Source organism: Aphanomyces astaci (genome assembly GCF_000520075.1).
Source record: "Aphanomyces astaci strain APO3 unplaced genomic scaffold supercont1.35, whole genome shotgun sequence".
Lineage (NCBI taxonomy): Eukaryota > Oomycota > Saprolegniomycetes > Saprolegniales > Verrucalvaceae > Aphanomyces > Aphanomyces astaci.
Genome location: NW_009798298.1, coordinates 432,485 through 454,224, shown reverse-complemented (window position 1 = coordinate 454,224; position 21,740 = coordinate 432,485). Strand labels below are relative to the sequence as shown.

At 49.7% G+C, this 21,740-nt stretch overlaps 7 protein-coding genes across 15 annotated transcripts; 4 read left to right on the top strand and 3 right to left on the bottom strand.

Moving 5' to 3' along the window:
• Positions 1-362: 362 nt before the first annotated feature.
• Positions 363-4,173, bottom strand: H257_11729 (hypothetical protein; the record flags this gene model as incomplete). Its single annotated transcript, XM_009838743.1, has 7 exons — positions 3,987-4,173; positions 2,588-3,920; positions 2,169-2,291; positions 1,875-2,057; positions 1,214-1,363; positions 526-1,142; positions 363-474 (listed from the first exon to the last, which is right to left on the bottom strand). Exons 1-7 carry the CDS (start codon positions 4,127-4,129, stop codon positions 363-365), a joined length of 2,661 nt encoding a protein of 886 aa, XP_009837045.1. The 5' UTR covers positions 4,130-4,173.
• A 118-nt stretch (positions 4,174-4,291) lies between these two features.
• Positions 4,292-7,077, top strand: H257_11728. 2 transcript variants are annotated; one of them, XM_009838741.1, is made up of 12 exons: positions 4,292-4,401; positions 4,446-4,743; positions 4,797-4,903; positions 4,957-5,082; positions 5,149-5,273; positions 5,531-5,654; positions 5,714-5,994; positions 6,054-6,105; positions 6,232-6,285; positions 6,544-6,627; positions 6,698-6,919; positions 6,968-7,077. In XM_009838741.1, exons 1-12 carry the CDS (start codon positions 4,372-4,374, stop codon positions 7,049-7,051), a joined length of 1,587 nt encoding a protein of 528 aa, XP_009837043.1. In that variant the 5' UTR covers positions 4,292-4,371; the 3' UTR covers positions 7,052-7,077. The 2 variants fall into 2 exon arrangements, with proteins under 2 accessions (XP_009837043.1, XP_009837044.1); XM_009838742.1 differs by lacking the exons at positions 6,698-6,919; positions 6,968-7,077 and having other exon boundaries at positions 6,544-6,672.
• A 161-nt stretch (positions 7,078-7,238) lies between these two features.
• H257_11727 (hypothetical protein) lies at positions 7,239-9,055 on the bottom strand. Of its 6 annotated transcripts, XM_009838736.1 has the most exons (7): positions 8,881-9,055; positions 8,715-8,829; positions 8,385-8,673; positions 8,170-8,297; positions 7,536-8,108; positions 7,419-7,489; positions 7,239-7,352 (listed from the first exon to the last, which is right to left on the bottom strand). In XM_009838736.1, the coding sequence occupies exons 1-7, from the start codon at positions 8,949-8,951 to the stop codon at positions 7,295-7,297; spliced, it is 1,305 nt and encodes a 434-aa protein (XP_009837038.1). In that variant the 5' UTR covers positions 8,952-9,055; the 3' UTR covers positions 7,239-7,294. The 6 variants fall into 6 exon arrangements, with proteins under 6 accessions (XP_009837038.1, XP_009837037.1, XP_009837041.1 ...); XM_009838735.1 differs by having other exon boundaries at positions 8,170-8,673; XM_009838739.1 differs by having other exon boundaries at positions 7,419-8,108.
• A 184-nt stretch (positions 9,056-9,239) lies between these two features.
• On the top strand, positions 9,240-11,520 carry H257_11726 (hypothetical protein). The gene has a single exon (XM_009838734.1). The coding sequence runs from the start codon at positions 9,260-9,262 to the stop codon at positions 11,399-11,401; it is 2,142 nt and encodes a 713-aa protein (XP_009837036.1). The 5' UTR covers positions 9,240-9,259; the 3' UTR covers positions 11,402-11,520.
• A 160-nt stretch (positions 11,521-11,680) lies between these two features.
• Positions 11,681-12,478, bottom strand: H257_11725 (hypothetical protein). The gene is made up of 2 exons (XM_009838733.1): positions 12,280-12,478; positions 11,681-12,213 (listed from the first exon to the last, which is right to left on the bottom strand). The coding sequence occupies exons 1-2, from the start codon at positions 12,451-12,453 to the stop codon at positions 11,779-11,781; spliced, it is 609 nt and encodes a 202-aa protein (XP_009837035.1). The 5' UTR covers positions 12,454-12,478; the 3' UTR covers positions 11,681-11,778.
• Positions 12,479-12,574: 96 nt separating this feature from the next.
• H257_11724 (hypothetical protein) lies at positions 12,575-18,106 on the top strand. 3 transcript variants are annotated; one of them, XM_009838730.1, is made up of 5 exons: positions 12,575-13,177; positions 13,231-15,087; positions 15,931-17,042; positions 17,093-17,862; positions 17,941-18,106. In XM_009838730.1, the coding sequence occupies exons 1-5, from the start codon at positions 12,637-12,639 to the stop codon at positions 18,035-18,037; spliced, it is 4,377 nt and encodes a 1,458-aa protein (XP_009837032.1). In that variant the 5' UTR covers positions 12,575-12,636; the 3' UTR covers positions 18,038-18,106. The 3 variants fall into 3 exon arrangements, with proteins under 3 accessions (XP_009837032.1, XP_009837033.1, XP_009837034.1); XM_009838731.1 differs by having other exon boundaries at positions 17,093-18,106; XM_009838732.1 differs by having other exon boundaries at positions 15,931-18,106.
• Positions 18,107-21,181: 3,075 nt separating this feature from the next.
• Positions 21,182-21,665, top strand: H257_11723 (hypothetical protein; the record flags this gene model as incomplete). Its single annotated transcript, XM_009838729.1, has 2 exons — positions 21,182-21,392; positions 21,613-21,665. 2 exons carry the CDS (start codon positions 21,182-21,184, stop codon positions 21,663-21,665), a joined length of 264 nt encoding a protein of 87 aa, XP_009837031.1.
• Between the last annotated feature and the right edge of the window lie 75 nt (positions 21,666-21,740).

Genomic DNA, 21,740 nt, shown 5'->3' with positions numbered 1-21,740 from the left:
AATAAAAAAGAACAATTATGGTGTATTCCCAAAATGGGTAATGACCCTCATTAACATATTATATATGTAATCGTGATATATCCATCAAACACTTATATATTTATTTATACTCATATATTTATTTATACTCATATATACCTCTTCCATCAACGCAATGAAGAACGGGACGACAGTATCGTAGTGCTGGTGCGCAAAAATCACCTACACGACGAATTTATATCATCCACCACCTGCATTTGCAATCGAAACACAGAGTATTTTATATTTACCTCGTGGAGCGTGTTAAAGCACAAATCCAAGATGCTACCACCACGTGTGAGATATATAATTTACGGACGCTATTTATATATATACCGTCTAAATTACCTGTGCAAGAGCCCCGCGAGCGTAGGCGAGTATTCCTCGACCAAAATGCGCAGCAATTTCAAGAATGCACACAGCACGGCCGTACCTGGGGCCCCCAGCGCCTCCAGCCTACACACAACCACCCTTCAACTGGAAATAATCGCTTGGTTGTTCTCGTACTTGGACGCAAACTGGCCGTGCTGAAAGAGCTCCACAAGGGTCGTCACGGTTGCGCCGACGACGTCTGTCGGTAGTTCCTTTCGGATCGAGCGAAACAAGTCCGAGTAGAACCCAATGAGGTCGTGGATGGCACCCACGGCCGAAGAGAGCTGGCTCGGCGGACACTGGGGAAGCACGTTCATGTAGACACGGACGGCGTCCAGAGTGTACGGCAGCACGCCATGCATTTGCGAGTAAAAGCTCAATTTGACCTGCTTGGGTTTGGTCAGCACCACCCGCGCCAGAGCTCGGCAGATAGAGATGTCCCGCATGAGCTGAGCCAACAGCGCCGGCTCGAGCACCCGCTGCGCGTTCTGCTGCATCGTAACCACCGACTCCACCACGGACGTGAGCACGGGCGTCACGAGCGACGAAAACGAAGCCACACTCAAACCAGTGCTGAGTACGTTGTGGGCCAGCGCCGTGTACAGTTGACACTGGACAGACGGACTCAAATGCAAACAAAAATCTTGCAAATTCGCATACAAGTGCCCCAGTGACGGGATCTCGACTTGGATCGCATATGGAAATACCGACCCCATCCCCGCGAGCAGGTTCAACGCCGACTGCATCACATTCTATGGTCCAAATAATAATTATAAATATATATATATATATATATATATATATATAAACTGTAGCGACGTACCAGAGGCGACGGGACGATGGACGTGTCGAGTGTAGCTAGAATCAACCGGACCATCGACTCGCCCACGGACTTGAGGGGGTCTGACCCGCCGTTCTCATACACGAACGGCACGCAGCTCATGCAAAGCCGCACACAGGACAGTACTTCACACTATATATATATATCAATGAATTATATACATATGTGATGAATATATATATTTCATTAATATATGTATATAATTCATTGATATATAATTCATTGATATATATATATATAATTTATTAATACATATATATAATTCATATATATATATAGTTCATTGATATACGGTTCAAAGAGTATGTTTCGTATATATATTTATATATATATATTGATTGAAATAGAAGCAAGCGCCACTATATTGTGCCATCACAAACGACCTTATGCGTATATATAGCACCTATAACAACGCCATGATGTTATAACAAAGCACCGTGCTGTGATATACCACAACGCCCCCAAGTTCGAGCAAAGAATAACTGTAGTCATAAACTAAAGCCACCAACCAGGTTATATCGAACAAACTGTATATATATATATATATAATATAGTCACCATAGTATATAGCAAAGAACCGCATATATACCAAAGCGGCCATGATATCATACAATTATATATATATATATATAGAATGACGAACCTCGAGGTCGACAAAGGCCGCGCCGCGAGTGTGCACGCGATGCGTGGTGATATATTCGGCCAAGTCGACAAACAACACCAAAATATCCCACCCAGTGGACTTATCTGCGACGACGTTGCTGTTGGTCACGTGCTGGGCCGACACACACGACAGCAGCGCACACTGCACAGTCAAGTCGTGCACCTATATACAGTACACACCATGCAATGTGAACACCACCATCAACAACAACAATAAAGCCAATCAGCAGCCAATAAGCCAACCACGTCGCATATTTTGTTGATTTCTACCGACCGCATGGCGTTCCGCAGTGCCATCCGCTGGAATCGACGTGTGATGGATGGTCTTGAAGAGGCTTACCGAGGCCTTGACCGACGGCAGCAACGTCGTCAGCAACGGTTGCGCACATCCTGGAAGCTACTCATATACGAGTGTGTTATCTATTGTGAATGCACTATACACTTTAAAAAAATTCGCGTGATTTGTCGAATCAATCTCACTTTTCTGGGAGAGTTGTGATTGGTTGGCTATACTTGTCTTTCTTTCTGTAAGAGCCAATCAAATCCACTCAAAAAATTGAATTCACCAATCGCGTCGATTCGTAATTCGAGATATTCGATATATTTTCAACGGAAAGTCGAATCCATCTATATATATATATATATATATATACCATACACAGATGCATATCGTATCCAACAACAACAACTTACCCGTGTAATCCGTCGGACGAGCGAAAAGCACTCAAATACAAACGCTTTCAGGTCCGACAACTCGGTTGACGTTTGATCTTGATCCACGAGGGCGCCCGTGGCAATATCGTCTTCCTTGTCGGCATATTCGTCGTAGGTTGATCGAGTAGTAGTAGTAGTAGGATTGCCGCCTCCTTCCTCTTCGTCGAGTTCGCCAAGTTGTGGCCCGTTGGATGCAAACAGAATGCGCTCAACCAAGAGCTGCATGACACCCACGAGACCCACTTCGTATGATCGCAACAGACCATCGTTAGATTGACGTCCCATCTCGTTCTCTTCTATGTCTTCCACATGCGAGACGAATACTTCCCATACGGTCAAGCAATGAAACAACCCCGATACGTGGGGCTGGAGCGACGTGAGCGTCACCACATGCCCCAGCAGCGCCGACAAGGACGCGATGTACCGCGCATGATGCAAATGCCGCAGATGGTGGGATAGAAACGTCTCTACGAATGCACTCACAGTGTCCAAGTATGCATCATCATGATCATGATCCACGGCGCGCTGGACCGCGGATTCCGACAACAAGGCGAGCCATGCCAACAACCCGTCCAGCGCACAGTTGACGACGACGACCGTCACATCCCTCGGCCACTTGGTCGCGACGATCGTGCACAATGCGTTGCATGCGGCGTTGCTTGACAACGCCAGACGAATGCTGCTGCTTTGTGAGGACGACGGCGTATGTTGTCGAAGGGGGTAGGCAGCAAACTCCATCGCCAGCACGATCATGTCCCGCACGATATCGGCGGCGCCATCCCCCGCGAACCGGAACGTGCTGATGAACCCGGCGATGCGAAGGGTCGTGGCCAGCGCCGCGTCCGAGAACGACGGCGACTGGACGGCCACCTGGTGTTGGAAATGACGCAGTAACTTGACCACTTCGGTGGCAAAGGACATCACATGCGCTTCGAACTGCGCGTGGTGGGCCATGCGGTCCCTCGTGAGCTCGACAAACACCCCTGGCGTCGACTCGTTCTGGGACATGGACATTTCCTCGCACAAGCAGCTCCACACGTCCAACGTAGGCTGCCGCACGGTGCCGTTCGATTGCAACGTGTCCACTGCGTCGAGGATCTGAACGCACAGTTCAGACAGGGAGTTGTGTCGCAGCACGGCGTAGACAAGCACCAACCGCAGCTTGTCGACAATGTACTTGGGCAGGTTCGTCGACGGCTCCATCACGACGCTCCAAAGCAGGGTAATCAATGGAGAGCAATCCAGGTCCACTCGAGAACGAACCAGTTCCTCCAACGTCGACGTGGCAAACCAAAGCTGCTTCTCGTTTGTCCTGCCATACAACGACGGTTAACAACCAACGCATGGAGAAAGGACAACGATATATGGATGTCCGTACGAGGTTTGCAGGAACTGCAACGCGTACGGAAACGTCTTGTACTGAGCCAAGTAGTTCACTGCCAACTGGCGTCCTTCAGGAGTCGACTTTGGTGAAAACCCAAGGGCGATGTCCAAAGCTTCGTCCAAGCTCGCGTAGCTCATGACGTCAGGGGTCGAGATTGCTTGCAAAATATTCGGCGGCGGCGATTTTACTAGTATTAATAGTACAGGAGTAATTGCTTATTATTAATAGTAATACTAACTGGTTCATTTTTGTCCTGCAAGAGCTAGTACTACTATTGAAACAGTGACGTACTAGTAGTAGGTGAACATCACAAGGTGGTGAAATAGTGCATTATCTCTTGTCAAGGCCAAAGTTTGCATTCCCACCGCAAGTCTCGACGATGGCAACATCCGACAAATATGACCGCCAGGTTCGGAAGTTGGCGCTGGAGTGTGATGCTTACTACTAATGTAGCTGCGTCTATGGGGAGCGCGAGGGCAAGAAAAGCTCATGGCCACCAAGCTGCTTCTGTTGAATGCCGGGCCTACGGGATCTGAAATCTTGAAGAATGTCGTGTTGCCGGGAGTGGGGTCGTTCGAGATCTGCGACGATCACATCGTATCCGAGTCAGATCTAGGCAACAACTTCTTCGTAACGGCTGCCGATCTCAATCGTCCGCGGGCTCAAGTTGTGACGGAATGGATGCTCGAAATGAACTCGGACGTCACCGGCACGTTTCTCGTCAAGCGTCCTTCCGACGTGATTGCGAAAGGTACCATGCCATCCCTCCCATACGGATGATTGTCATGTGCGTGTGTGCTGTAGACATCTCGTACGTGAACGGGTTCAACTTGGTCGTTGCAACGCAGCTCGTCGAGCCTTCCTTGAGCGCGTTGGCCAAGCATTGCCAAGAACACGCCATCCCTCTCTTGGTAGCAATCCATCGACTATGCATCTTCATCGTCTGACTACTTTTGACTCGAAGGTGCTCCATTCGTTCGGGCTCTTTGGGTACCTCCGCCTTCAGATCCCCAACCACACAATCATCGACTCGAAGCCCGACACCCCCTTCCACGACTTGCGCCTCGCCAGTCCGTTTCCCGAATTGCAGGTATATATATATCCATATATTTGTACTATTTCGACATATCATGGAATTCTGAATCTTATCAACTAGCAATTCGCAGCGTCGTTTGACCTGGCCAAATTGAACGCACACGAACAAAGCCATGTGCCGTATGTTGTCATTTTGATTCAATGCATTCAAGAATGGCAAGCAAGTCACCACGGCGCCTTCCCCAAGTTGGTTATATATCTGTATATATTCTATTGCCAAATATATATACATATATATATAATGTAATTTAGGAACTCTTTCTTCTATATTAATATATATATATATATATATATATATATATATATTATACATATATATAATGTAATTTAGGAACTCTTTCTTATATATATATATTATTTGGTAGCATGAACTTTGATGAAAATTTTCTATTATATCTTGCCAAGTAGATATATACTAGTATATAATATATAATGTACTCTAGGAACTTTGGGGAAAAAGACGCGTTTAAACAGTGCATCCGATCCAAATGTCATGGGTCGTTTGGCCAACAAGTGAACTTTCAAGAAGCCTTTGACAATGCGTTTAAAGCGTACAGCCTTCCCAATGTATCCTATATATATATAATTAGTATTATATATATAATTAGTATTATATATTCACTTAGGATGCGATTCCAGACGAAGTGACCAGCGTGCTCCAGTATGCGTCGTCGTTAGCTGTGACGCCAACCACTCCGTCGTTTTGGGTTTTGGCGCGAGCAGTAGCTGAGTTTGTGACATCTCACGACAGTTTGCCGCTGAGTGGCCACGTGCCTGACATGACTGCGTTCACACACACTTACATTGCGCTCCAGCAGATTTATGTCCGCCAGGCGGCGGCCGACTGCGACGAAGTCTTGGCCACGGTAGAAATGTTGCTCACGACCGCTGGAGGAGACCCCAAGAGGTGAGTTGGTTGGCTCGTGGTGTGGGGTTTTACATTGCTAAATAAGTAAGTGGATGTAGAATTGCACGGGACGAAGTGCTCGAGTTTTGCAAACATGCGGCCAGCATCCGAGTACGCCATAATACGTATACGACCGGTTTATGGTCGTAATTTTATTGAATATATATATATATATATATATATATATATATATATATATATATGGAAACTGACTGACGAGTGTATGTGTGTGTGCAGGTGGTGCAAACCAAACCGCTGGCCGACGAATATAAACAAGTGGATTTGCAACAGGTATGCGTTTTCTAAATGTATCTCTAGTTTTAAAATCTTTATATTGCTTCGACCTTGATGTAGAAAAGATTATATATTGATCATCCGTTGGTATATAATCGATTTATATATGGGATCTTCTTTGATATATATGTATATATATAATATATATGTATATATATAATATATATGTATATATATAATATTTATGTATATATATATATAATATTTATGTATATATATATATAATATTTATGTATATATATATTGTATCGCCAGGTGGATTTTGAAGACGAAAACGCGACGCAATCGCCCCTCATTTGGTACTTTATGATCCGCGCCATCCAATCGTTTGTCGAAGAGGTACACACACGTACATACGTACAGTAGTAGTAGTACTAGTACTACTACTAGTAATACTAACTATGGATAGTTTGGAAAGTACCCTGGCGTGGATTCGAATACACCGGCGGAAGCCCAATGGCTGGTGGACAAGGCCCGTCACATTGCCACGTCATCGGCGACCTCTGCTGACACTTTCCCAATTGAATGGATTACACTGGACCACGGAATTGAAGCTTGCCGAAACAGCGAAGTCGAAGTGCACAACATTTCTGCGATACTGGGCGGGGTGGCGGCCCAAGAAGCGGTCAAGGTACGGCCTAGTACTACTAGTAGTAGTACTACTAGTGGCTCGTTGTAGGTGATCACCCACCAATTCCTGCCCATGAACAACACGTACATTTTCAATGGCATCACCGGATGTGCGGCCACGTATATGCTTTAAACAACCGACTTTACTTTGTCTTCATATTGTCAAGTTGGAGTCGAGACGACCAATCAAAAGCCAGAACTCTTTCAATTGGCCAATCAAACTACTACATGTATACCTTTAAATAGTGTGAATGGCGTCCCACACTTTATATACAACAACCAGGACAAAAAACTCAATTTGCTGCATCAAAGATCAACATTATGGCACACTACTATTAATAGTACTATTATTATAGTAGTATATTTGGTCGTTATTCTACTGCAACATGAGTTCCTCATTGCATCGGTCGCACGTACAGGCAAAGTGATACTCACTATACGAACGAAATATTAATATATTGATAATATATATATATATAACAATTGACAATAAATTGTACCTGAGTTCTGCTTGGCGGTCGTCCACATCCAAGTCTGTGTCAATATACGAGATGCACAGCTCGTCGCCAGCCTAATTGACCCAATTAGAAATATATATCTACACACGAACGGCGTACGGAAATATCATCAAGTGCCACCACAGTAGCCACGCCCGTCTCGTACGTGACCGCGACGTTGGGGGTGCAGCTGTGGTTCATCATGCAGATGAGCGAGAACAGCGCCGTGCCATCTAGGTCTGGGAACTCCCATCCGTCCACTTCCTCGCCATCTTCCTCAGTGTGTGGATGGTCCAGCTCGAGTTTGGCTTGGACGGTAGCTGACACGGTGGCCAGCCACGTCATGACTTCTTGGCTCGTGTCGGGATGATGCTCTTCCATGATGATGTGGTTGAGAGGATGGCGGATCTCGAGGCTGATGTTGTTCATCTCAAACATGCCCACGACCTGTGCGAAGAAGTCGAGGTCGAACACGCCCGCCGCCTCGCATGCTTCCATCGCACCATCCAAGTCGACTGTCGCCAGGAAACACGAATCCGGATCCGGATGATTGTCGTGAATCACCAGATGGTTGACGTTGAACTTCAACCCGTGGAGAAACAGCGACAGTGTGTACTCGAGCAGGTCTCGAAAGATGCTGCAGTACTCGTCCAGCGTCTGGCCTTCTTCGAGCTCGGCGTTCACAGCGACTACCTACATACAGTACATGCCGGCTACGTTAGACGACGTCCATATACACATGGTGACGACGAACCTCCCACCACGGCAGCTTGCAAAAGACATCCACGGGGCGTCGGGCGTCGGCCATGTCTGGGGACACGGCGTACCGCACCACGATCGAGCACAGAACTTGCGCGGCGAGCAAGAAGATCTCGTTGGTTTCTGTAGGAAACACGTAAATCATCGCGGAAGGAGGCGTCGAGTCGGGGGACGACGTTGTCGTGCGACGACAAGTCACAGCATCTCTACCGGTAGAATAGTCGACGAACGCTTGCATGGGGGTGTCGGGGTGCGCGGGGCATAGCAAGCAGTGGTACCGCTCCCACGCCGCGACTTGGCACGCCTTGGAGCAGTAGATGTCGCCACAAGCACATGACACGATTGTTGTTTCGTGTTGGAATGACGAAGAACTTGTGGGTTCCTTCAACGCGACTGGGACCGTCGGGACGGCTTCCGTGCCAATGCTCAGCAGGTGCGCGACCTGGTCCTCGATCGTGCCAACCACCGCGAAGCAGTTGTCACAGCCCTGAGTCGTGCTCTACATGTACATTAGATCATGTACAAGGGACAAGGACTTACGCGATTGGCACGGTGTTGCATGGCTACCAACGGCACTTCGCTGAAAATGGCCTGGCCTGCGCTGAACTCGGTAGGAGCAAACAGCGCCTTGCCTTTCCCCTCCGCATACCCGAACCTAGACCCAACACGTCAGTCCCATGCATGCATGCCTGGGATGCTCACACACCGAATGGGCTTGTCCTGGATCAGGTCCGCAAAGTACTTGGCCGTCGCCGCGGCTTCATCACTCGCAGCCATGAGCAATTCTTGCTTGTGATGTGTTGTGCAATACAAATTGTCAAATTATCTCGAATAGTATAACGTTTCTTGAACTCTATTTAACTAATACTACTCATATAAACCCTGAGATTAAATAAATAGTACCGCTCACAATATCTATTAGTTCGTTTAAATATGTCACCCTTTCCTGGACATGGATTGGTGGAATATTCTCGTCGTGCTCGTCCGTGCAATCTGATTGGCTGAACAAAACCCATGCTATCAACCAATGGATTTCCATGGTGCGAAAGAGCCAAACCCATATTTCCCAAGCCAAAGCAACCAACATGTCGAGGAAGAACCGCGTAGACATTGGGGACCTGAATGCGCCCGCGAAGAAGGCCAAGACGGACTCCTCCTCACTGGGTGGCGAGGATCCTCCTGCCGTAAACCCTCTGACAGGCGCGTTATACAGTAACAAGTTTAAGAGCTTGTACGCGAAGCGACGGACGTTGCCGGTCTACCAATTCCTCAAGGAGATCCAAGACGACGTGCGCAAGAACCAAGTGGTTGTGGTCGAAGGCGAGACCGGAAGTGGGAAGACTACGCAAATCCCTCAGTTCTTGGTGCAGGCAGGGTACACAGACAACGGCAAGATCGTCGCCTGCACGCAGCCGCGTCGGGTGGCGGCGATGAGCATTGCCAAGCGCGTGTCAGAAGAGATGGACGTCGTGCTGGGCCAGCAAGTGGGGTATACCATCCGTTTCGAGGACGTGACAAGCGACAAGACGCTGCTGCGCTTCATGACGGACGGGATGTTGCTGCAACATGCAATGAACGACCCGCTGTTGTCCAAGTACTCTGTGATCATCCTCGACGAAGCGCACGACCGCACGTTGAGCACAGACATCTTGATGGGGCTTCTCAAGGAAGTGCTGGTCAAGCGCCCGGACTTGAAGGTCGTCGTGATGAGTGCGACGCTGGACGCACTCAAGTTTCAAACGTACTTCGACAACGCGCCGCTCGTTCGCGTGCCTGGCCGCATGCATCACGTGGACGTGTTCTACACCCCCGAGCCGCAGCGCGACTACGTCGAAGCGGCGGTCCGCACCGCCGTGCAAATCCACTTGTGCGAGCCCGAAGGCGACATCCTTCTGTTCTTGACGGGTCAGGAAGAAATCGACACGGCTGTGCGCCAGATCACCGCCGAGTGCCACGCCCTCGATCAGTCCAAGGTCGGACCCGTCGAAGTGTACCCTCTCTACTCGACCCTCCCGCCGGCGCAGCAGCAGCGCATCTTCAATGCCGCCCCCGCCCCCGCGTTCCCCGGCGGCCCCCCCGGGCGCAAAATCGTGGTTGCGACAAACATTGCCGAAACCAGTCTCACTATCGACGGCATCGTGTACGTGATAGACCCAGGCTTCTCCAAGCAAAAGGTGTACAACCCGCGCATCCGCATCTCGTCGCTGCTGGTGTCGCCCATCTCCCGCGCGTCCGCCCAGCAGCGCGCCGGCCGCGCCGGCCGCACCCGCCCAGGCAAGTGCTTTCGCTTGTACACGGAGCGCGCGTTCAAGTCGGACCTACAGGAGCAAACGTACCCCGAGATTTTGTGCTCGGAGATGAGCACGGTGGTGCTAACACTCAAGAAACTTGGCATTGACGACTTGGTGCACTTTGATTTCATGGACCCGCCGGCGCCCGAGACGCTCATGCGCGCGCTGGAAATGCTCAACTACCTGGGCGCGTTAGACGACGAGGGCGACCTCACCGAACTCGGCGGCCAGATGGCCATGCTGCCGGTGGAACCGCAGCTCGCCAAGATGCTGCTCACGTCGGGATCGTACAATTGTGTGAGCGAAGTCGCAACCATCGCGGCTATGCTCACGAGCGGGTCCGAGCCATTTGTTCGCCCGAAAGCCGAAGGCAAAGCCGCGGACGAGGCCAAATCCCAGTTTGCCCACATCGACGGCGATCACTGCACGCTCCTCAATGTATTTCATGCATACAAACTGAACCATGAAGACAAGAACTGGACGTATGAGAATTACTTGAACTTCCGAGCGCTGCAGTCGGCCAGCAACGTGCGCGAACAACTCCTGCGCAATATGCAACGGCTCGGCCTTCATGCGCGGCAGGGCGACATGCAAGCATCCGATTACTACGAAAACATCCGGAAATGTATCGCCGCTGGCTTCTTCATGCAAGTAGCGCACAAGCGAAGCACGGGCGGGTATCTCACGGTCAAGGACAACCAGGAAGTGCACCTGCACCCGAGTTGTGTGCTGGACGACAAGCCCGAGTGGGTGCTTTACAATGAGTTTGTACTCACAAGCAAAAACTATATCCGACTCAACACACGCATCAAGGGAGAATGGCTCGTGGAGCTGGCGCCGCATTACTACGACCTCGAAAACTTTCCCGCGTGTGAAGCCAAGAAGGAACTGGAGGCGCTGTATCGACGCCTGCACGCCAAGCTACAACGTAAATAACGAGAGCGACATACTGTACTTACGGAGAATGATTTATAGTCGTGGTAGCCAATCAGATACTAGTATATTGTTGCAGGAAATCAGCTTCGTATAATATAATAGTGTGAAGCCTAAATTAGTACTACTACTAGTATTGTGAATTCGCTTTGAACATCCAAAATTCGCGTGGTTTGTTAATATCGAATCACGCTGGAGTTCTGATTGGTTGAAAACATACTTAAGAGCTAATCAAATCCAATCAAAATTGGATTAGCCAATAGAGTCGATTCGGCAGCGAGAGATTCGATTCGACGGGGTCTGGAAATTTGTACCGAATTTGACGAATCATCCAAATTTTGGATAATAGGACAATACTAACTGTTAGTCGTACTTGACTACTACACCCCCATGGGGCTGACATGCAAGGTGGACCGGCCTCCTTGGCTTTTCACATAGGAAGCGAGTTGGTCCTGGCTGAAGGCCCGCATGCGCGCGTTGATGGCGTACACTTCGGCACGATGCCGTTGTTGTGTGCTGGGCTTGTCGTCGACGTGACCTGGGACCTGCTGCAGTCTAGAAGTCGTCCCTTGCTTTGCATTGGTCGCGCCAGCATCGCCAGGTCGTGTGGGTCTATTTGGTCCCCAATTGGCGCCATGTTGGACTTGAAGGATCTTGCTCATTGTCGGGTGGCGCCGCTGACGGGGCAGCGAGGTAGCCATGGCTGGACTTCGGGATATGGTTGCCGAGTGTGTCGTCCTCGTCTTCGCTCGCACTCGTTCTGATGCCTGCGGCAGCGTAGCAATCGGGACTTGAGGAAGCTTCACAGGCAAGCTCTACCACAGCATGCTGCTCAGGGAGGGAGGAAGGAAGGAATCGATCGTTGAGGGTGCGGTGCTTACGTGGAGTTTGTCAGACTTGAGTCTGTCCAGGCATTCACTCCGATCCTCCTGGTCAAGTCCGCTCAATGACGTGGCAGTGTCAGGATTGATCATGGTGGATGTCCCTTGTGTCAAAGGAACGCTCATTATTGCTTCATCGAGCACTCGCCCTGTTTCGCGGGGTGGTGGTTGCATCGAGTGATTTGCAACTACTAAAAATACATCTAGTAGGCTTACTAGTAACCTTGCTGGGTGTATAGTAAATTCGGCGGATCCTGATTGGCTAGGCAATGAACTTTCGGCACTTGCAGAAGTAGGCCAGATCCGCCCTTCACTCTTTGTCTTCCGCCACCATCGGTCGTTCGTCTGGCCATACACATGAAGACATGGTGGAATTGTCGCGTCACAATCGTAGCCAGCCTTGGTGCAGCGTTAGCAAGTAGCCTCTCCGACAACGCACCCGCTGTGCCATCAACCTCACTCGTAAACCTCCCGAGCACGGTGGTAGGCAACTGGTCCACAACCGTACCAGTAGTAGCACCGACAGCGTGCCCCCCACTGTTGTGCAATGACACTAGCTCCATCGAATGTGTGATTTCATCTCCCATCGAGTTCCCGTGTGTGAATGCAGACCTGTACTGCGTTTGGGAGTCGGCAAAGGACGTCATACTGCAGACGACAGTGGGCACGTCCGTGTACCCTCCGAAATGCCGTGTGCATTTGTCGTGGCTCGTCCACGGGTCGTTCCACATGACCAGCAATTCTTCCATTTCGGTCACGTCGCTCGACTTGACGGCGTTGGATCTGTTCATGGACGACGCGAGTCTGCTCACGATCGAAGAAAGTGTGGCGGTGAACGTGTCAAGGAAGTTTCGCCTCGATCAGGACGCGACCATCATCTCTGGCGGGTCATGGCCTGGTAAGTAGCCCCATTTCTCCCATCTCAGCCCGTCCTTACACGTGAAATCCTAGGCCATTCAGGAGGGCATGTGAATGTGACCACGTCATCGTTTATCTTGCACGGGGAGATCCGTGCTTCGGGTGGCGAAGGCATCTGCATCGATGGCAAGTGCACGCCGGGCGGCAATGGTGGCCTCGTCACGCTCTTGTACACGTCGGTGGCCACGGAAACAGGCAGCATCGTCGTATCTGGCGGCGCAAACCCGCTGGGATCCGCCGCCGCTCCTTCCCGCGATCTGACCGAACATGATGATACCGACGATGCGTTGTACTTCCCGTCCGACTGCTTGTCTGGCGCGGCAGGTCAAGTGCTTCGTATCTTCGCCTCGAACAAGGGCGTCGTCGACGGGTACTTGGTCATTAGCAACGGCTTCAACGGCCCGACTAGTAGTACTAGCCACCACACCCAACGGCGCTGTGCCGCGGTGGTGTTCGACACTGACAGCATCGACCCGTCTGTGAAACGCGTCTTGATCCAAGGCGAATCACTCGTCCGGTTCGAAGGCTCGGCGTGGGGGCTCCACGGGGATAGCGAGCTCATCATCGAAGATGCCACCCTCGTCGGCATGTCCAACTCGCCTCTGAGCATCATGGTCAAGCAGTTAGTCGTGCGGGGTACCAGCATCCTGCACGCGTCCGCGGGGTTGCTCGTGTCTGCCGACATTGTGTCGATCGATTATGGCGCGACAGTGTCATGGACGAACACGGCTACGTCCATCTTCAAGGTGGCGGATGGTGTCCAGATCAGCGGAAATATCACGACCACCACCCTATCACTCAATGATACAGACACCGCGGACGGCTACCTTGTCATTCAGAGCGGGGGAAACCTCGTTGTGGATGGCATGATTGCCACGTCAAGCTTGTTTGCCGCGTCCAGAACCAACATGCTGCTCACTGGCGCCCGCATTCAAACCCATGGCAGGGCTACGCAGGCCAGTTTGACGTACCCGCCGTGCTCGGATGCTGTGTACGCGAACCCGCAGCTGCTAAACTACTCGCTGGTGCTGGCGTCCCAAGGCTCGATCGATCTCGGCCAATATCCCAAGCCCACCTCCGTCACAGGCAGCTCAATCTTACTATGTAGTAACCAGTCCATTCGAGTGGGCCACAAGTCTGTGGTGTCGTCTAGCGGGCTCGGGTTTTCTGCCAACCACGGCCTGGGGGCTGGCGACTGTACAACCAACGGCGGCGGCGGCGGCGGTGGCGGGTACGGCGGCGACGGAGGCGACTCGGTCCAACTGCTTCTGCAGAGCCACGCGGCGTCCACTGTCCACGCCGATGGCGGCGTCGCGTACGGCTCTCGCTCCAGCACGGGGTTCCTCGGGTCTGGCGGCGGGTGCGTCGATGGAGGATCTGGCGGTGGTCTCGTGATGCTCGGCGCGGTCCGCATCGAATTAAATGGAAGTGTTATGGCCAACGGGCAAAGCGGCCGCGCCGCGCGATCCGGAGGCGGGTCGGGCGGGTACATTGGGCTGACCATTTCCAACGGAATTGTGGGCTCGGGGCACCTGTCCGCGTCGGGGGGGAACGCCACGTGCAGCCAAGACGGCTTATCGCACACGAATCTGTCGAGTTGGATCTGCGGGGGTGGCGGCGGCGGCGGTCGCCTGCGATTGTTGGGGTGCCAGAACTTTAGCGACTGCACGACCAGCTTCTCGGGTACGTACTCGGTGGTGGGGGGGCGACCAGACAAGGTTAAGGCGCCAATTGCGGGCATCGGGACGTACTTTGGGTTTCCATGTCCGCCAGGGTATGGCGGGCTCATGTGTCGAGTGTGCAGTGTCGGCACGTTCAAGCAGGAACGGGGGAGTTCCGAGTGTCTGGCATGCACGAATGGCCCTAGCAATGCGCACTTTACTCTGAATGGTACGTGTCCATTGACCTAAAATGTGGACTCTTTAGTGTGTGCAGAGTCTGCAAATCTATCGATTATTCGTTGTACTTGTGAATTTTGTACTTTTAACAGTATGAGAATTATTAATATTTTCTGAATTTTGTATATTGTCTTTCGTTTACCCAAAGTTTGGTCGACTACTTTTGTGCTGATTCGTCAAATGTATCGATCAATTTGTTTGTATTGACTTTTGTATGCAAAGATTGTCCCGTATCACACTAATTGAAGTCACATACGAATTCGATGTATGGTGTGAATTGGTCGAAGAATGGATTTGATTGGCTACTTGATCTGGGTTTTGATTGGTCGTATATCGATTTATTCTCTGCCGATTTGGTGATTCTGGTCATTCATATTGACAGTGAGCAGCAACCCCAATGACTTCGAATCGACTTGGCAATCAATATGTCAAAAGTGGTTTGGTATTATTATGCTTTCGAGTAATTTTTCGTGTTGTGGCGTGGTTTCTCGTTGGAATTTAAATCGATTTGATTGGCTACTTCAGTTGAGCTCAAAATTATTAACCAATCAAAACCTTCTCAATGAAATTCAACCAATCAGATCGGTTTGGTCGGCGCGATTCGATTGCACAACCCCTCCCCAACTTTGTATCAAATGTCGCCAATATACTAATTGACGTCACATACTAATTAGATGTTGAAATCGGAAAAGTCTGCGGCAATGTTTGATAGTCTTGATACTTTGATTACATGTATTTGATAGTAATATCGAATTACATTCATTCTCCAGTGTAGAATAATAAATACAATATTCCAAAACCACATCGTTTGAAACAACACGACCATCATTCGTAGGCTCGACGTCTTCGGAATGTGTGTGGTCGTGCGACCCCGGGTACACGGGTATCCACTGCTTGTCGCCATTGGACGACTTTTTCGACATGTTTGGCGGCAAAGTCGTGTTCCTGATGGTCGCGGTCGGAACCCTGGGGGCGATCGTGGCTATGGGGTACCTATGCAAACGGGACCCGTACACCCCCGACAAGTCGAAGGATCACTTGCTCGTCCCGAAGCGGCCATGGTACCAGCTCCGCCTCGCGCGCCTTGTGTGGCCTCGAGTATCATACCCAAAGTTGCAAGAGAATGAGCTCAAGATTCACATGGCGCGCATCTACTTGACGGGCAACAACACTCAGGAAGCCCCGCTGACGCTGCATCCGGATGTTCCCCGGGGCTTAGAACAGGTTTTGGACAAGGACAAGTACAAAAATCTGGCCGACCACGTCAATTCGATCCTGGCCTTCTCCACTGGCGGCAGTGTGCTGTTCAATATCACGAGATTTCTCTTCTACCCCCTCGCCACCGACGTGATGCTGTTTCGCCGACACAAAAAGTTCAACGCGCTGAAGCGGTGGATGTCCAAGTATAACCACGAGTGCATGCTGGGTCCGCGATCCCGCGCCATGGCCAACGCCATCAAGCTGGGCTACTGTACCGACTACTCGCTTGCGTACATTGAGCTCTTATATGTCGAGAATAACCCGTCGAATTGCATGCCCCGCCAGTTGGTCGGCAAGCCGCGGTTGCCGCTGGTGCTGCTGTTTGCCGGCTTGGGCTCGTACGAGTCGCCATTGTACTTGGACCCGAACGACTTGCTCGTGCGCAGCTTACCCCAGTCCCCAGAGCTCACGGCGTTCATCGACGAAGCCTGGATTGAAATCATTGCCGACCTCAATGCGATGCTGCGTGTGGTGAACCTCGCCGACAAGAGTCTGCGTGGCCTTATTGACGTGGCCACGTTTTGCGAGCACAAAAATGGACATCATCTGCGACAGAGTAACAGCTTCAAAACCACGCCCAGCTTGGGCGGGTTGCGCATGCAGTTGGGGCGCTTCTTTCCTGGTGACAAGGACCACGACCGGTGGGGCCTGTTTGTCACGTGTGTGGGCATTCAAACAAGCGTCCAGGTACGTGAATTCAAGACGTAGTAGTAGTACTAGTAATACTGTACGACTAGATCCCGCCCGCCCAGGCCAACATGACGATTATTGGCATCCGGGAACAGGCACTCCTGGAAACCCCCAATGTATGGTCGCCCACCAAGCAGCAGTACTCTGGCTCGCGCGGCGGGTGGGACGCCGCGATCGACGACACGCTGCCGATTCCTGGCATTTTGCTCAATGCGGAAGCACTGGAAGATCGACAGAGTCATGTGGTGACAAGCAACCGCCGCGGCGTCCTTTGGCCCGCATCGATCGTGTGTCCATCCAACGTGATGAAGCCCGGAACTGTATCGCAGTCGTGGCTAATCTACATGAGCATCATCGTGTCCATTTTGCTCGACTTGGCCACGACGCTCGGCATGCTCGTGAACCTCAAGTGCGTCAAGAATGGCACAGAAGTGCGCGCGTGCACCAACAGTGTGCTGTGGCCCGTGCTGTTGATATACCCCTTGGCCATTGTGTTTGCCCCTGTGACAGGCCTCGTGACGCTTGCCACGTCATCGCCCACCTTTGGCCGCAAATATGGCCTCTGGAATGCCTGTTCCCTTGTCAATATTGCCGTGGCGATTATCATTTGTTATGCCAAGTCGGACATGCTCGTGGCGCCGTACGTCACACGTCCGCTGCCGCTCTTCCCCGCCGCCGCCCTCGTCTTCAAGCTCGTGCAAGTGGCACTGGTCGACTATTACATTGCCGACATGGAGTCGACGCGCCGACGCCGCGGGTGGCGTGGCCTCATGAAACGGCGCGACTCGGACTCGAGCACCCCCCCGACCTCCCCCTAGTACGTACTAGTACTACTACTACAAGTCTTACTAGATGTTGGCGACGATGATGATTGATGTGTGTTTGTGTGGGGTAGCAACTCGCCGAGCCGTCGCCTTCATGAATCAGTGCCGTTCAAACCAATGGAATCATCCCGACGAGGCAGCAGCACGTTGCATTATGGAACGGGGTAGACGATAATATAATTGGAGGGAAAAAAGCAGTATATACGATATATATATATATATATATTTTTTTATTTTTTTTTTTTCTACGTGTATCTCTACGAACGATATGAAGTAACGTTAGTATAGTTTTACGAATCACTGTCAGTAACTTAGACAATCAGGTCGAAGAATATGTTGACATGATAATAGTGGGAAGGCGCAATATCCAGGGGGAACACTGGGTGGTTGCGGGTGAAACGGAAAGTGAATGAATAGCTTAGTCACTGTCAAGAGGGACGACGACGAGAACACTTGTGGGCAAGACTAAAGTGATGATTAACCGACTTGTTAGCTGCCTATGATTGGGCAGAAACAGTCGAGCTTCTGCATACCAGTCAATTTCGGATGACCGGATATTATCCGTAAGTGACCAAACCTGGGCGAAAAAGGCCAAAGCAAGAACGGCCAAAGTGCCCCTTCTTGACAGCGGCAACGCACTGCTGAAGGGGGGGCAATTTACTTCGTGATTTGCCTTTGGATTCGGACTTCACAAGGTCCGTTGAGTGGAGACGCAACAAAGAGATATCAAATGAAATCAATGGCCAATCATATCCAAGGAATTTAAAGTTTTGACCAATCAGTATCTGTACGATGGCGGTCGTGCAAATTCCAATTACATCACGTCAAATTCAAATATCTTGATATTTCTATATAGGGGTTCTTAATTTCTCGATGGTCGTTGTGCACGAAGCCTTATAACCGGATGCCGGTCATGTAAAAACCGTATTATGTCGACAGTAAGACGAAAAAATTTAGTGTCGCTCCAAACCAAATACTTAGGGGCTGGTCTGCGAACATTCCCGTCCACGCTTCTTGAAGTATGGACGCAAATATGACTCCGGATTGGCTAAAGCGTGAATTTTTCCGGATAACACAACCTCAAAAGCTGGGATGAATCATCCCTGCTTTTGAATGTCCGTTCCTGCTTTTGCATGTTTCGATAGAAATTAAGAAGTATTTTTGATATACTATCAAAATCATCGAAATAGTTCGGATAACATCCCTGCCTTAAAGCTTGGACGGTTTTTCACAGAGCTGCCCCTACTGTATGTAATGTATGTAAGGGGATGCCTGTAGACTTCATGATACTATCACGGATATTTGAGATAAAGTAATTATCCGTAACTTCGAATAGTAGTACTACGTAGTACTAGTAGTAGAAAATTACAGTTGTGTGCGATGGTCGCGGAATATTTCTGTCCATGGTTCAAGATATTCCGAGTTTTTGATTGGTTAGTATCCAAATTATCCGGATAACACAATCATTCACGCTTTCCGGAATAACTCAGACATGGATGCGAGTTTTGAGGCGTGGATGGTCCATCGACGCCTGGAATAGTCCGTTCATGTCTGGCACTCATTTTCATAAAAATCGAAAAAGTATTGATCGACATTTTTTGGATTGCGAAAATATTTTGTCCGGATACGTCTCAATTCGGACATGGACTTTATCTTCCCAGACCAGCCCCCTAGGGCTGGGGCTGGTCTGGCTAGTCAGGGGCTGGTCTGGGAAGATAAAGTCCATGTCCGGGCTGGTCGGGGAAGATAAAGTCTAATAGACACACTAGGGGCTAAGGACTTTTGATTGGCTTTTCGACAAGAGGTGCGCTTCCATGGAGCAAGGTTGAAGACCAAATCTCCCCAGCGAAGACGGCCCGAAGTACAGTACGTTGAAGTATGAACTAATCCATGATCATAAATATTCCGCCACCAGCCCCTAAAAGGGGCTACTACAGTACCGGTAAGCTATACAATACACGATGACTGTTTCTTGGGGCAGTACTAACTTACCCTAGAAAGAAATATAAAGAAATGAGCATCTCCAACGCTTTGGGGATAGGACATCGATATATGCAGGGACCCCCGTTGGAGATGCTCATTTCTTTATATTTCTTTCCAGGGTAAGTTAGTACTGTCCCAAGAAACAGTCATCGTGTACTGTATGGCTTACCGGTACTGTAGTAGCCCCTTCTAGGGGCTGGCGTGGATAAAGTAATAAACATGGATTCTTGATTTACTCTTTCGATTGAGGGTACTCTGGGACGGTATTAGTTTATTCGTATTCACCTTGAACTCCTCTATCAAAGCATACCTTTAGTTTTCGATATTTTGATAATCTTGACTCTCATTATTAAATTATTCTGAATGTTGCAACTACTTCCGGACAGAGATAGTACAGTAGTACTACATTGTAGTGCGCATCTCCATCGCACTACTGTAGTACTCCGGAGTACTGTAGTACTGCTTGGTATGCTGTAGTGCGATCGAGATGCTTGGCATGCTGCGAATTCGTTTGTTGAAGTAGTTTTGGACATTTCCCAAGAAACGCAGTCATCCAGCGTGGCTTGGTCGATCAATTGTTGTTTGCATGACGTACCGTACGTTTGGGCGAAAACGCTTCAGAAATTTGGTAACTTCCTCAATACTACTCCAATTTTTTGCTGAAATTTTGGGAAGAACTTCAGATTAGTATAAAACAGTTTAGCGTCAAATTTCATCTCTATCTGACTTGTGGTTTGTATTGAAATGCAGGTAAGTATTTCCTATTGCCCGAGTATAATGTGATTGCAAATTCGAATAAAAATTGTCGAAATTCTATTTTCAGTTACAATAAAAATATGCGATTACATCGAGGTTGGGCCTAACCAGTACTACCGAAGTTTCTTCAGTTCTATCCAATCATGCTTGAGATACTTTGGGCCAAACTAAGGATTGCTTTAAATAAGCCAATCATATCCGTTTGCCTGTATGTATTCGATCAGTCCAACCAGAACAAGTTATTATTACATTCTGTAAAATAAAACGTCGAATTTCGTTTTTGGTTGTATGGTGTTGAAGAGATGAAAATCATGAAATCTATGCTGCATTCGAAAATGAAGCTTCTCCTCATGCAATAAATACTCCACGTATTGGTGTGCAACCTAGCCCAGTACACGCAGAACATTGTCGTGCATGTACTGGGATATGCCGTAGTTATTAATGTTTTGAATTGGCGGAGGAGTAGGCTCCTTCAATTTCGGGAAAGCGCTTTCGCCCAAACGTACGGTATGTAGGACACCCACACAAAAAAGGGTCGGGACCATGTGTCATTTTTCGTTTTCGCTTATTGCCATGAAGTTCCTTGCTGCTCTTGTCCACGCCGCCGCCGCTGCCCTTCCGATCCAATGGGACTTTAACAACCCCGCGCAAGGCGACGAAGGCGTCTACATCGCAAACGAAAAATGGGCGGTTGCATTCCGCACCCCAGCGTCAGGGACTACCATATGTTTGGGCGAAACGGCTCCCAAGAAAATGAAGGATGCTACTCCTCCGCCAAATCTCAGTATTATCTCAAACGGAATAAATAGCCCACAGCATCCACCACAGTCTGTTGCATGCTGTGGGCTTAATTGCACATCGATACGTTGAATATTGCATGAGGAGTAGCTTCCTTCATTTTGTCAGGAGCATATATTTTATGATTTTCATCTCTTGAACACCAAGTACTACGTAGTAACCAAAAAAGAATTTCGACTGTATTTTTTACAGAATGTTGTCAATAGTCCCTGACGCCGGGGTGCGGAATGCAACCGCCCAATTTTCGTCCGCGATGTAGACGCTTTCGTCGCCTTGCGCGGGGTTGGTAAAATCCCATTGGATCGGAAGGGCAGCGGCGGCGGCGTGGACAAGA

Coding starts and splice junctions, on each gene's coding strand:
- H257_11728 (XM_009838741.1), top strand. CDS start 4,372: ATGGCAACATCCGACAAATATGACCGCCAG. Junction 4,744..4,796: donor TTCCGACGTGATTGCGAAAG/GTACCATGCCAT, acceptor TGTGTGCTGTAG/ACATCTCGTACGTGAACGGG. Junction 6,628..6,697: donor TCCAATCGTTTGTCGAAGAG/GTACACACACGT, acceptor AACTATGGATAG/TTTGGAAAGTACCCTGGCGT.
- H257_11727 (XM_009838735.1), bottom strand. CDS start 8,951: ATGGCTGCGAGTGATGAAGCCGCGGCGACGGCCAAGTACTTTGCGGAC. Junction 8,830..8,880: donor ATCCAGGACAAGCCCATTCG/GTGTGTGAGCAT, acceptor TGTTGGGTCTAG/GTTCGGGTATGCGGAGGGGA. Junction 8,109..8,169: donor GCAAGCTGCCGTGGTGGGAG/GTTCGTCGTCAC, acceptor TACTGTATGTAG/GTAGTCGCTGTGAACGCCGA.
- H257_11726 (XM_009838734.1), top strand. CDS start 9,260: ATGTCGAGGAAGAACCGCGTAGACATTGGGGACCTGAATGCGCCCGCG.
- H257_11725 (XM_009838733.1), bottom strand. CDS start 12,453: ATGCAACCACCACCCCGCGAAACAGGGCGAGTGCTCGATGAAGCAATA. Junction 12,214..12,279: donor TCAAGTCTGACAAACTCCAC/GTAAGCACCGCA, acceptor ATGCTGTGGTAG/AGCTTGCCTGTGAAGCTTCC.
- H257_11724 (XM_009838730.1), top strand. CDS start 12,637: ATGAAGACATGGTGGAATTGTCGCGTCACAATCGTAGCCAGCCTTGGT. Junction 13,178..13,230: donor CTCTGGCGGGTCATGGCCTG/GTAAGTAGCCCC, acceptor GTGAAATCCTAG/GCCATTCAGGAGGGCATGTG. Junction 15,088..15,930: donor TGCGCACTTTACTCTGAATG/GTACGTGTCCAT, acceptor CATCATTCGTAG/GCTCGACGTCTTCGGAATGT.